Raw genomic sequence first — 14,834 nt, forward strand, 5'->3', positions numbered from 1 at the left:
CGCAAAATCATTACGGTATTATACACCTTTACGCGCGTCGTGACATGTGCGAACACGTCTAATTGGGTAGCCGCCGCCGCCGCCACCCACAATACGAAATCGCACAATGGGCCAAATACCGTGATCAAAGGTATGACGACGGGTTTTTCATTATTTCACCACTATCGCGTTCTATTTAATACTCGTATATGATTGATTTAATCGTAATTTATCAACTCCCAACATCATATTATATACGCACAATAGGTATAATATTATACTATATAGACGTATTTTAGGTGTGGAGTAGAGCATATTATTATACTCTGTATAGAGTTACAAAAACAATTATTCGACACTTTGCTAAGTTTTTATGTGCACTTGGCTTTATGCTTTATTGCACATGGTTACACGTCATAACTAAAGAACTTGTGAAAAAACAAGTGAACTTCTATGTTGGTGTTAACGAATGTGGTAATCAATAATCGATAGAAATATCATAATATACACCTATCATTCATAATATCTTGAAACACTAGTTGAAGCAGTTACATATAGGAAACTTATAACAATAATGTAAGCTAAAAATTTGACATTTTGAAGAGTTAGTTAACCTATTCTAGTTAGGAATTAAAGGCACTTTATTACTTTTTACTAGAAAAAAAAAACAATATGTAATTAAAAATAGTTAAAATAGGTATGTAGTAAATTATTTTATTTTTGACTGTAAAACATGGAGCCAATAAAGCGTTTAAAAAATACTTTGCTCATATTATTAAAGTATAATTATAAAACTATAAGTAAACAGCTAATAATAACATTTACAATTTATTACAGTTTAAGTATTTATAGTATTTAGGGTATTACAACTTTAACTAATCAGTTTATAGTTTACACATACTTAGATAGGCTACAAAAATTATTTACTATAATTCTAAACATGTTTAATTTATTACCGGATGAGATTAAGACTAAAAAGATATATATTACTCGTCAAATGTCTATTACATACCCTTAACAACTATTTACCCAAACAAATAAAAATATCACATATAGAGTATGGGTATGATACATTTTGGATAATCGTACACACGTGATTAGTTATTTTATTGAATGTAATAAATAATATTTTACACTCTTTATTATAGCATGTTATAAATTATATTAATTATTATGTGTATATTTAATTTAACGCAATGAATTGGAATTAAAGAAAAATAATAATAATTTAAAATCGAATTTGTTTTTGACATTTTTATGCAAAGTGGTTTAAATTTTAAACTGCTAATACCTCACTAAAAAGTAAAATGTAAATGATATTTTGACAATTATATTTGTTGATTATTCCTATTACTAGTATAATTATACATTTAGAAAATGATAAAAAAAAATAGATCATAGGTAAATATAAAAAATCATGAAATAATAAATAAAATATATTTTGATAGAGTAAAACAGATTCTTGAATTTGTAAAAGACTGTGAACTGTTAAACCATTCGGAAAGGCTGAACTCGTTAAAACTGTTTTACATTTCTTGTTATGCATTGCACGACTCTAAAGGTCTAAAGTGGCACGGGCCAAATAGAGTGGCGGCGGTGGTTTCCAGCTGCAGGTTCTTAATATGAAGGGTAATAGCACACACACATGCACAGAAACCCCCAAGAAACATGAACCCGCTCTTCCATCACAACCCCTCGGACGGTCTTAGGTAATTCTAGACGGGCGCCTACTGTAGTTTGTTTAACCGGTTGTTCCGAATACTTTCTAGAGATGAACACATAAAATACTTTTTATCCTTAATTTTTAAGAGATTAATTTTAAAAAACGCTTCATCGTAGAACATACTAATTCAAAAAATAAAAGGAGTGCCTAAAACAGTCCCAACATTAACTTTTATTATATAAATGATCAAAAAAAACTGTAAAATTATCTTCAAAAAACTGACGTTGGTATTTATTTTTTATTTTTATAATGACTAATAATGGGTGTTTAAAAACTTTTTCGTAAATATTTTAAATATAATAAATAACATTTAAAAAATACAAAGATACCGGACCTACTACCCTTTAATATAACGTATATTAAAATATCATAAGCTTTACGCTGCTATACTTTTAAGGTTTCCAACAACTCATGATCTTAATTTATTCACTAAGAAATTCTATGTATAATACTTTATAACTTATTTTCTAAGATGTATATGATCTAACTGTAAGACAGTTTCGAAACAAACTAATTTATAAAATACGATGAAAAAAATACTTTGAAATATATTTACCTCATATGTAAAATAATATAAACCTACTTTAATTGCGTAGGTAATTTATAGTATCAGAAAATATTGTTGCAATTTAAATTTACGTGTTCGTTCAATATTCACCTACAGCAAACTTAAACGATTAATGTTACAAACAATAATGTTTGTACATTACTAAAATGTAAAAGAGACACTGCGCCGTTTACAACGGATATGCCAATAACATTGCATTCAAGTAAAATAAAATGAAAGGTAAATTAATTTCTACAAACTGAAATCGATTTTCTGTCAATGAACAATGCCTTTTAATTTTCACTAACGATGTATTTATAAAATTTTTATCCAGTGATATTTCTATGAAAAAATGAATACAGAGGGAATAGAGTCAAACCAATAAAATAAATGCAATGTTTTAGTATTGCAGGGAAAGTTTGAAATATATAGTACCTAGTATATCAATTTGAATATCAGAGCGGTAATAACAATAATATTACATTACAGAAAATCATAAATTGATGTCACATAAGAAATAAGAATACTCGTCCCAATTCGTCATGACATTACTAACAACTAAAAGCTCGGACAAACCGTTTGTTTTTCTTCACCAACTGTATCGAAAATGATGCATATGGATTTTATGCACATTGAAATTATTATGTGAATATTAAATTACGACAGCATTTTGAAGTAAAAAAACTATCAAGTACGTGACTGAGAGCATGCGTGACCTACACAATTAGTTATGTAAATTCAGCAAGCACGCGCTGTATATCGCATATCACGTGCTTATAGTATTGTTATTTCTTGGATATCTTAAGTTTAAATCGATAAAGGAATACACTGTAATGTGCGTTCATTTTCATATAACAAATAATTTTCGAAAACAGCGAGAGATCGTGGATCGACTACATTTCAGTTTTAATATTATCAAGGGGGAAAAAATATCGTCTCGCCAAACGACATTTTTGACACTGCAATGGTACCCGTCAGTTGCCATTATATAAGAGCGAATAGCGAAATGACAAAGAAATGGTTAAATTTTACATTTACGTACAAATAATGATCGGCATATCTAAAAGCAAATATTATATATTATATACTTCCCGCACAATTCACTTATTTCGTTTTCAGCATTTACCAAACTGTATAGAAATAATCAAAATAAAACCACCATTTACTTCATAATATCCTTAATCCGATCTAGTAATCTGTGAGCACGCGCGTGACAAATTCCTTACACACCAAAGTCGGCATATTACAATATCGGTGAGTAATGTATATTAATAATGAAAAAAAAACAACTGGCGCCGAAAAACCGGTTCGGTCGAGAAACGTTTGATAATATAAAAATAATTCCAAAGCTATTTAAACGAGGCACGCGATATTTAAAAAATCCCTTGTTGGAATTTAGAATAATACGTAAATACAAGCACCTGGTAAGACTACAGAGCACGCCCAAATCCAACATACGACATCGCAATGTCGATATAGGGTCTTTTTTTCTCTTTTTTTTTTTACTCTCAGAGGTCGTCAGCTTCCTTGTTTTTGTGCACCAGGAAACTGAGGAACCCGAGTACTTCATGAACAAAACACAACGATTATTATTTTCTTTATAGGCAATACACACGATAAATAAAAACTTCCACAGCCGATATATATTATGTTACCGAAACCACGCCTACAGATGGGTACATCGAGAAATGGTTTATTACACTATAACGTGAAAGACACGTACTTAGTTTATTTGACATAAATACGCGGAGTGCTGCAAACGTGACCATACATAACATGTGCAATACTACAAATTTCTGATACAAAACATTTTTTTTTCCATCGCATTTTTCGGTTTCGATTTAATATTGTAATACCTTAGAATAACGTATTTTAAGTCATAACCAACGTTTCGACTTACGGGTGGTTTTCAATTTCTATAGATGATTTCTTAGAATAAGGCTTCTTAACTATTTAAGATAACATTAATTGAAAATGGGAATATGATTCATTGTACAAAACTTTTGGTACGATATAGGTATAATAATAGGTATAATACCTTAGTATATAAAATGCGTCATTCCCATTAAAATTTGTTAGAACTTCTATAATTTATAGACTTAAGTTTTAAACTTTAAGACGTTATAATAGATTACAAAATGTATTATGTTTTAACTAAAAAAATCGTTATACTTAAGGTATAAATTGATTTATTAGGTACTTGTAGGACTCTTTTTTTAAATAAATGTATTTGTACTAGTTATGTTTTTTTAAGTTAAAAAAATATCACTTTACACCCTTCTCTGTACATGTTAAGAAAACACTTCATTCGGATTTTAGGGTGTAGAGACTTACGGATGTATGTACACACATATTATATTTAATAAGGATGAATAAATTAGCTCAAAAGAAATAAATCTTGAATGAAAAAGAAGTAACAAGTTCTAGCAGAATAGTTGTGTTATGGTAGCAGAATAATTCAGTTTTAAATAGTATTTAACAATTAGTTTTTATTACATAGGTACGCCTAAGTTAATAGTTATTTATTGAAAACTTTTTTTGTGTGTCTGTCACCTTTTAGACCAGTAAAAATACTTCGAATTTGTACTTCAGCATTATTTCTGGTATAGTGGAGTGAATCAAGTTGGTAGTATGGGGGTACTATTGGTACTAAAAAATCTCCTAGAAGTTTTTATAAGCATCGGGAAAGACAAAACAAAAATTCAAAACTCAAAAACTCAACTACCTATATATTATAAAGCGTAGATACTTAGAATTTTTAACAAATGTTATATTTAAATTTTCCATACATAGTTAAATTCGAAAAATAAAAAAATATTGATTTTTATTAGTTTTTATTAAAATATTATGAAAAAAAAACAGTTGAATTGGTCAAAATACTTAAAATATTAATACATAGTTCTTCATACTACGTTGCTGTTAGTGGAAATTAAAAAAAATGTAATATTGAGGATAAATCGTCTCTAATTTTTTATAAGGGTCTCAAGTTGAAATTTTCACAAAATTCGTCAAAATCACGAGTATTTGTAAATTATTTTGAGTTAGAAATGTACAAATTATTTTCCATTTATATCTAAGATTTGATAAATTACAAGATTCCTCATAAGTTTTTTTTACCTAAAACAAAAAAAAAGGTTGATCGGATAATCAAAGTCATCTTATACGAGTGTTTAAAATTCAAATGTCTTCGACTTAGGATATTTATCCGTAAAATAACGATTTTCTTATCTTGTTGGAATTCAAAAACGAATAACTGAAAATATTTTCTAGTATTATTAATGTTAATTAATAATTAGGTAAATATAATGTTAGAAATATTATTCATAAATCAGGTTTTAAATAACTGTATCATTAAGAAAAATATGGATGAGCATGGTTTGTAAATCACCCTTATGTCTTTCGATCATCAAATGTTTGAACAATTTTTTAACCCGAAGATTTTTTTGGGCGTAATGTATAGGCAAAATTATTTCATCCGTGTTTTTTATGAAATAATTTTAATAAAACTGTATTTATAATAATGTTTATACAATTTAGTCTAAGTAATTTAAGTATGAAATACAAGCCAATGATCCTATTTCTCGAGGCTTCAACTTTAAAAAAAAAAAAAATATAATATTTAATTTTGTATACTAAAATATATTTTAATAAATACGATTTATTTAAAGTCAAAGGTAGACAACACAAAATATTTTATGTAATGAATTTGATTTTAATTAAGACTTCTCTCATAGGAAAAATTCGAATGTATACGTAACAATTTTGAAATATCATAACGTTCTTTGAGGCTATGCATTTTGAAGGTGTGTGAAAACTATTTTGTTTCTAATAATTATAGCAAAGACAATTTTCAGTAATTCCCTATTTGGATAAGGTTATTTTTTACTAATTGTTTTTAGTATGTCATGTTTTAACTTTTAAACTTTTAATCAGCAAGTAAATGTTTGAACTTACAGAATTAATTTAATAATTTCATTTTTATAAAGACAAACTAGTATTTCATTTTTATATTTTAAATTAACATCAAAATATATATTCTTGTTTAAAATAAAATTATAGTTACAAATCTATTTTTGAATTACTATAATAATACTGTAGCAACTCTAAAGAAAAATTTTTTCATATCTAAGTATAGAAAGATAGGTATTAAAAAAACTGCATAGGAAACTAAATAAAAATATTTAAGTACTTTTCTACAAATCTTTCTACCCCAAAAAAGTGAAGAGTTTTATTGATTAATAAATAAACCTGAATAGATGTATAATACTATTAATACTATATAAAATACTAAAATATCATGGAATGAAATGTAAGCAAACAATAGGTTTTGAGTTGCGGCTAAATCGTAACAAATGTAAAACCAGATAAGATTTAAGACCTAAAATAAAAATATTTATGTAAATCTATATAAAAAAAAACTAGTTAGAAGTACCCACGAGGAGTAATATTTTAATGGGTCAATAGTTCGTGACAAAAGTCGAATGTTATATTTAAAACGCACTTTTGACCTACTTCTTATGAAGTGAGCAATATATTATGAAATGTATATTAACGCCGGAAATTAAAACATGCATTAAGTTATTAAACTATTGAGTCTTTGCATCATGTTTTAAATTGAATAATTGATAAACTCGAGTGTGATTCATATTCATTGAATGTGCTATATTTTTGTTGGTGGCTAGTAGAATTAGATAATTAATAATAACTTAAAAATTATTTATATAGATCGAGAAAATATCACAAGGATAGTATGACACAATACAAATACACATCATAGATTTCGTCAAAAGCAATCATAGTCAATGTCATGGATAATATTTAAAACACTATTCCCATTTAACTCTTTGCATCACATCGACAACTTCCTTCTTTTTCAAATTTATCATTGAACTTAAAGTTGTTGTACCTATAAATAAATTAAGACTTCTACTTCGTTCCATATTAAAACATTCTCAATAAACTTTTCTTATCTATAGTTATTACTCCTAGTTAAATTTTTGTTATGATTTTAAATTGTAATAATATATATATATACAATGTAATAGGTATAAAAAATCAACAGAAAAAACAAAATTCGGTTTTATCGTAAGAAATTTAAATATTATTATTATACCATATGTTTTAATGCTTCTCTGACAGTCAAAAAACTTCCTATCTAATATTTTAATATGTTGTATCTAAATTTAATGTTGTTGAGCTAAAACACTGTTATAGTAAATGCTAATAATAAAAAAATAAAAACAATTAAGAATGACCGGAATTTATATTAAAATGCATTAATCTTTACTTATCTTCAATCATATTATGTTCTATAGACAATTTGTTTTCCGCAATAATAATAAATCAATAGTAATACTAATTAGTTAGGGTTTATAAATGTTTAAATTTCAAAAAATGCAATATAGGAATTTAAAAAAATATAAGATAAAATGTCTTTTAAAATTATGATTTTCTTCTAAGACAACTCAATCTGAAAATTTTTCATCAAATAAACTATTTGTATAAATTTTATGAAATATAAAAAAAATCCCCTTTATTTTAATAATGGATATAACCCATAATTTACCTATGTATCATATTGATTAAATATTGATTATAATTCACCAATATGCCAAACGATAAATAAAAAAGTTTATCTATAGACAATAATTAAGAACATAATTATAAATTACAATCTATACTAAATGCTATAAATAATAATATATTTAATGGAACATTAAAATTATATAAGTTTAAACCACTTAACCACAGTTGTATATTTACAATTTAATATAATTTAAACCTAACCTTTTAATTTTAACAACTATGTATGGTCATGCTGCAACTCTCAATTAATTTTTACTTAAATATTTTATATTACATATAGATATTAGAATACAAGGTGTCACTTCAGTTATCATGTTAGAACTCATACGTATCCAATTACCAAGTACACTTATACCTATATATGTCCGTCACCTATCTAAACTCAAGAAAACTTCAGAAAATTTAATGAACAATTATACACTTCTAAATATTTACACATAAATTAGGTAAAGATTTATGAATTTTCTATCATCAATCTTTATAGTTTAAATTTAGGAAAGCAAAATGCAAAAAACCTAGAATAACCATCTGCTGTATAGAAGATTTCGAGTGTACCTCGCCAGTCGCCATTGAGTAGGACGTAGTGGAGAGGCGAACTTCATTAAATTGTGAGGCACAATAATTTATATTGTCACATCCACCATCCACTCACACACCCATCACAAAAAAAAATTATTTTAGTTTTAAGATAAATTTACTTAGTGTGTACTAAAGTCTTAAATTATATGCGACTATGCGAGAGTACCCAATTACTACGCATTAAACTGGGGCACGTGCCTCAAATAAAGTCCTTCATCACACCACTAAGTAGGTCACTGTAATATGTTCGTTAAATTTGAATTCAATGATAATCATATTATAATTTATACTATTATATATCATATGTTATAGTTTATAGTTGTATTAACTTACAAATTATAAACGGTATGATGTGGTGTGAAACAACCCTTATGTGTCGTTTAAGTTATAAGTAGCAAAAAATAGTCTATATAATTTAAAAATTTCATTGTATGTTGAAATAATAATAAACGTAATGGTCAGAGATATTTCGAGTCCCTATAATTAATTTTTTTTCGAATAACAGCAAAATTACTGAAATTGTTTTTGAAAAATACGTTAATTTTCATTTACATGTGTATTTTAGGTATTCATTTATATTTAAATTCAATTTAAATTTATATTCGGTATTAACACAAGAACGCAACAAATTGGAAATCCTGAATTTATTTTTCAAGCCTTTGGTTTTAAAATTTAAAATTGTACGCATTTTTAATTAAAAAATAACTACTAAATATGAACTTTAAAAGCTTATAAAAAAAAATTTTGGATATTTTTACGAGGTATAAGAATAAAATATGAAAAACGTTGTGTGAAATTTTTCAAACGTTTTGACTTGTAACTAAAACGTTTATCACACATAAATCGAAAAAAAGAATAAAGTTTCAAATGTCTATAAATAGTATTTTTATCCAAAATTGTTTGAAAATGTCATCATATTTAAAAAATGCTAACATAAATATTTGGTGAACATTTCATGCACCTTCTGTTTTTATTTTAAAATTACAACAAAAACACAAAATCGACGTTTAGAGAACAGGATTTAAGTAAATATTTCTTTTTTTAGTTTTTACCGATTATTTTAAATTACTGGACGTTTTTTTTTTTAATACCGACTAGATCCGATCTTCTTTCAGAAACTACCTGCTCATTTTAAGAATTGAAGAGTTTTTACAACTTCTGAATGAGGATAGGATACAAATAGAATTCATGACCACTGATGACAGACACAAAAAGACATATATAAAAATGTACTCCAAGATAACTCACTTTATAATTTATAATTATTATAGACTATAGTTGCTCTGTAACTCATCAAATTTTTAAAAAAAATTAGTAGAAAGAAATGATTAGAACGATGACAAACATGGAGACACCCGGCTTAGTACAGCTGTATATAGCTTCAATATCTTAATGACTTGACCATTTAGGACGGTCATGCTCCTAGAAAGTTCAAGTTACCAATGAAACGGTTTACGTGTGGATACGTATAAGTGTGTACTGGCCTGAATTATTATGTAACGGACGAATAGATCCAGAGGTTTTACGGGTGAGTTACTGGAAAAGAGAGAACGCGCGATACTCTACGAGGAAAAAACAGAAGCCAGGTGGTATGGACAGCGCCAGAACTGCTCTGCAGTCTGCACCTGGCAAGACATTTCATATATATACACCGAGCGTTATGTATAACTTATTACAAACGGGGAAATGACGCGCTTCCTCACGTCTTATCGCTCCTCACTCACCGTCATCCCAAGGTCCTTGATACTTCTAGGCTCCAATGATTTTGGACACTTCACGCACTACTACCAAGGTCACCAAACTCGGTTTCAGGTATCAACGATGAGATCAGTTACAAGTGTAAAAAAAATAAAAAGCAATTATTTACCAACACTTTTTTGGCAGTACCTTCTGTCTCTACTTTAAGTTATGAAAAGTGTGTATACTTACATATAATTTTATTCATTAGCAGATAAGATTTAGATTTAGGTAAATCTAGATTTACAACTTTCACAATAAAATAAATTTAAGGATTTAAAACGTTGAAATTAAAAAACATCCTTTTCAATTTTAATATATTACTTATTCATTAGCAGATAAGATTTAGATTTAGGTAAATCTAGATTTACAACTTTCACAATAAAATAAATTTAAGGATTTAATACGTTGAAATTAAAAAACATCCTTTTCAATTTTAATATATTACAGTTCTTAGAAAAATACTTTAATTTAAAAAAAAAAAGAAATTCACAAAATAACGTTTCATTGGTTGTGTGTTCGTACAAATACTTATAATGTTTGTTAATCTACTTGAACCAGTCAGGCTGAAATAACAATTATTGAATGTGCTTATGTGTTGTACAGTCACAATAATAACAATGAATGAAATTTAAAAAACGTATCGCATTCTATAACAGTAAGTGTTGGGTACCCATATGCATTAAGAGAAATTATTGAAATAACTATCAATTATATAAGTCTTTAGACACTTTTAGTGACTAATTACATTTACGTACAAATTAGATAGGTATACAGAAATGTAAAACAACAAAATTCTTGCTACATTTATATTTTACTGAAGTAATAACAAAATTATCGATTCTCAAAATTCTAAATTGTTATTGTTTGATGGGATTGATTAGGGGATAAACACCTCGTAAATAAATAATTCATACACCCGTTTTCGTTTTCAAATGTCCAAAGATCACCAGAGATATTAATGGTTATAACGGGCGCTTGTAAATTCCGCCCAAAATGAACTACAGGTAAAATAAGGTACATGTAAATTCGGCCCGAAAAAATGTATTACTGTTAATAAACAAATTTTTGAATGCGTCTTATTAATAGTATTATTACTGACATAACATAGATTAAACATTATAATTTAGAAGTGGGTATTTAAATAAATATATATTTCACATATTAAGTCAATAATTACAACATAAATCATGTATAAACGCAAGAATAGTAATAATTATGAAAGTAAATATAACAATCATAATATTATAGTAAAATTAAATCATAATCAATAATTAGCACAATATATATAAAAGTATTAAAAATTGTAAAATAGTAAAAATTATAATAATAAATACGAGTCAAAATAAAATCATCATCAATAATTAGCAAATATTGTTATAAGTCGTGCATATTGTATAACATATAAAATTGTTAAAAATTGTTAGAATAGTAATAGTTTAAAAATATTTATTTTTCCGGGTGGAACTATTTTTGTACGTGTATATTTTTTCGGGTGGAATTTACATGTACCTTTTTTACTTGGACATTTTTCCGGGTGGAATTTACCATAGACCTTGTTTTTACCTGTTCATTTTGGGCGGAATTTACAATCTCCCGGGCACACTGATTATTATCACTAATGGTCTATACCCTCCAGGAATTAATCTCGTAATATATCGAAACTGAATACAGTTACGAAATAAATGTTTAAAAACAAACGAAATAATACAATTGTTTATTAAAATATAATTCTTAATGTACCACACTGACAAGGTAATAATGTATATTATTAAATAAGTACCATAAAAATATATCATAGATACGTTGATAAGTTAGAAGCTGAAATAAATAATAAATAAATAAATAATCCAATAACAAGTCAAGAAAATCTTTTTGAGTATCGTAAAAATGGAATTGTGCGCCAAAAATTATAAAAGTACCGGTATCAGTATAATATATGATAGTATAAATGACTAACGAGTAACCTTGAATTTTTTCTCTTGTAAACACTAACGAACTAATTCTATGGACTATGGCAATCTTTTTTACGTTGTATTGCCAAAATGTAAGTTATATTGGTTAAGGTCTTGGATGTCTCAAATTAATTATATTCATTGTGGAATAACAACGATAGCAATCAATCCCATACGACCCGCTGAGAAATGACATTATTTTATTATTAAACATAATATTGTATACAACATTTCGGGGGGGCAATGACATTATTAAACAAATATACGAATTTCAGATTTTTAACATCTAATATTAAATATCTTTATACTCTATAGTCAATACACTATAGATTATAATGAAGTACCTACATATTCGATTTGATAATACCTTTAATTATTTGTATTATATAACACCTCCCTCCAATCATTGGTTAGTTAACAATGCCACTTTCAGTGATAAAAATAAAACAATAAATGTAACTAAATAAACTAATAGGTAGCAACAAACCATATAGATTTTTAACTTTTAATGGACAGTAAATAATTATTGCATAATGTCTAATACGCAGTGTTGCGGTTATTATTATTAGACGTGGGGGTGAAAGGTACTACCAAAAAAGAACGGAAAAATTATTTTACATATCAACCAACGTATCCTTTTGGTTTATTTTGTTTTTTAAATCAATAAAAACTACTAGATGCTAAATTTTTACAGGAAATAAAATATTGCCTAATGTATTGAAATTATTAACTTATATAAAATTGAATAAAAATGTTATGCCGTAAATTATTTTATATATTATTTTATTATTTAAATAATGAATTCTGAATTATAAAAGTTGGTTAATAAAACTACACACCACAATTTACTTCATTATTTGATTTTGTTATTAATAAATAATAATTGTATCTATATTCAAAATCCACCGTTGAGAAAACGGCATCTACACAACTTACTGTACCTACAGGCTACAAGTTATAATTCAACCATTACGTAATTGGTAGAAAAAAATTCCTAATTACCCACAAGACATTAACCGACTAACCAGTATTTTATTATGAAATAATAAATACCTAACAATTATTAAAATTAAATAACTAAATATTGACTTACCTTTGCATGCTAAGTATACCCGAGAAGTGATTTTTTTCTTAATAATCGTCGGCTGGAGTTGCGCCCATATTAATATCCAACTGAGAAAATTGGTGAAATTTTGAAATGGCGGGATAATTTGACAACGCGCCGCTGTGCTTGCATTAAGTAGAGTAGACATGCGATTTAAATAAAAATGCATAAAACATTGTTTATTAATAATAAATTAGTAGATTGTGGAAATTTGTAAAAAAATTATAAGTTCTTAATAATTTTTCGGTTTAAAAAGTATGGAATAACAATTTGTGAATATTTGAAATGATAATAAATTAGTTATGATAAGAATTGTGTTTAATAGTGGTACCAGGTTGCTACCCGGCATCCAATAGATGACCCCATAGATAACGAATAGTAAACACCGTAACCACGGTTTTAAAGGATGATGATCAGATGATCCACTTAAATCTGAATAGGACGTGCCGTAGGCCGTAACCCGTAGATGCATAGAACATTAAATTATACCATGACGATTTCTGAAAGTAATAAATAAAGTATTGTTTTTTTTCGACCTTTTCGCCCTTCGGAAAATCTCTTAATTCATTTTATAAATCTAGTACCTAAAATCTAACTTGAACACAACTGAAAGTTGAAACAAAAAATTACAATAATATTGTCGTTTCGGCTTTATTCAAGATAAAAATAATATATTTTTCATTAAATAAACAAATAAACAGTGGTGACGGATGGGTTATCCTGAGCCCCTTCCTTTCTCAGGCTTCAATATATATATTTATTTATTGTATATATTATAAGTACACAGTGTACCGTACACTATTCCACTAAATTTGTATAGAAACATTTCAAAAAAAGGTACTGAAATAGTATCTCTACCCACCCCACCAGAAAAATGATGAAAATCCTCTGCAAATAATTAAATAATTTCTATTTGAAAATAAAAAATTCAATCGTTATAATAAGGGATAATAATAGTGAGGCACATTATATTATATAAGTTAGTCGTTAGTGTATAATACATTATATTATTATGTAATCTATTAGACAATACAAGATTTACATTTTATTATATTATAACACATTAACACACATTTAATTTAATCTAAACTTTTTAAGGCAATTTCAATCTAATTGAAATCATTAAAACCCCTACGTTTCAAATTTGTAATTGATCATATTATATAGTATAATAATATATAATTAAAACAACATATAAAAATAATAATAGTATACAAACAAATATTTACCTACCTAACGGCTAACACTTATTAATTATTACCTTAACACTATGCTACTATAATGTCTATAGTCTATACCTATTGATTATTATTTATAATTGGAATTATTATTGGAATTAATACATCCATAGGTACATTAGGTACACACAACTAAAAGCTATCTATGTTAACATATTATTGAACAACTAAAGACATACAAGTATTAAATAAAAATGAATTATATTCTTATAAGCTTTATTGTATAGGTAGGCCAGTAGGTGTATAAAAATTAATTTATGTGTTTTAAATGTTATAAATTAGGTATAATATATTAATTTAAAACAAATTATCATTATAAAACAATAATTATTCGAATTGCAATAAAACCAAAACGATTAATTACGTTACAATAAGTTGATTTAAA

At 26.7% G+C, this 14,834-nt stretch overlaps 1 protein-coding gene across 1 annotated transcript in view; it reads right to left on the reverse strand.

The window, feature by feature from the left end:
- LOC111035440 (pro-neuregulin-3, membrane-bound isoform-like) overlaps nucleotides 1-13,527 on the reverse strand; it is a 68,661-nt gene extending 55,134 nt beyond the window's left edge. The window contains exon 1 of the mRNA XM_022317056.1: nucleotides 13,200-13,527. Coding sequence (XP_022172748.1) covers nucleotides 13,200-13,380 — 181 coding nt within the window. The 5' untranslated portion in view covers nucleotides 13,381-13,527. The remainder of the gene's footprint in view (nucleotides 1-13,199) is intronic.
- Between the last annotated feature and the right edge of the window lie 1,307 nt (nucleotides 13,528-14,834).

The sequence above is a fragment of the Myzus persicae genome, unplaced genomic scaffold (assembly GCF_001856785.1).
Source record: "Myzus persicae strain clone G006 unplaced genomic scaffold, MPER_G0061.0, whole genome shotgun sequence".
NCBI classification, from domain to species: Eukaryota; Metazoa; Arthropoda; class Insecta; order Hemiptera; family Aphididae; genus Myzus; species Myzus persicae.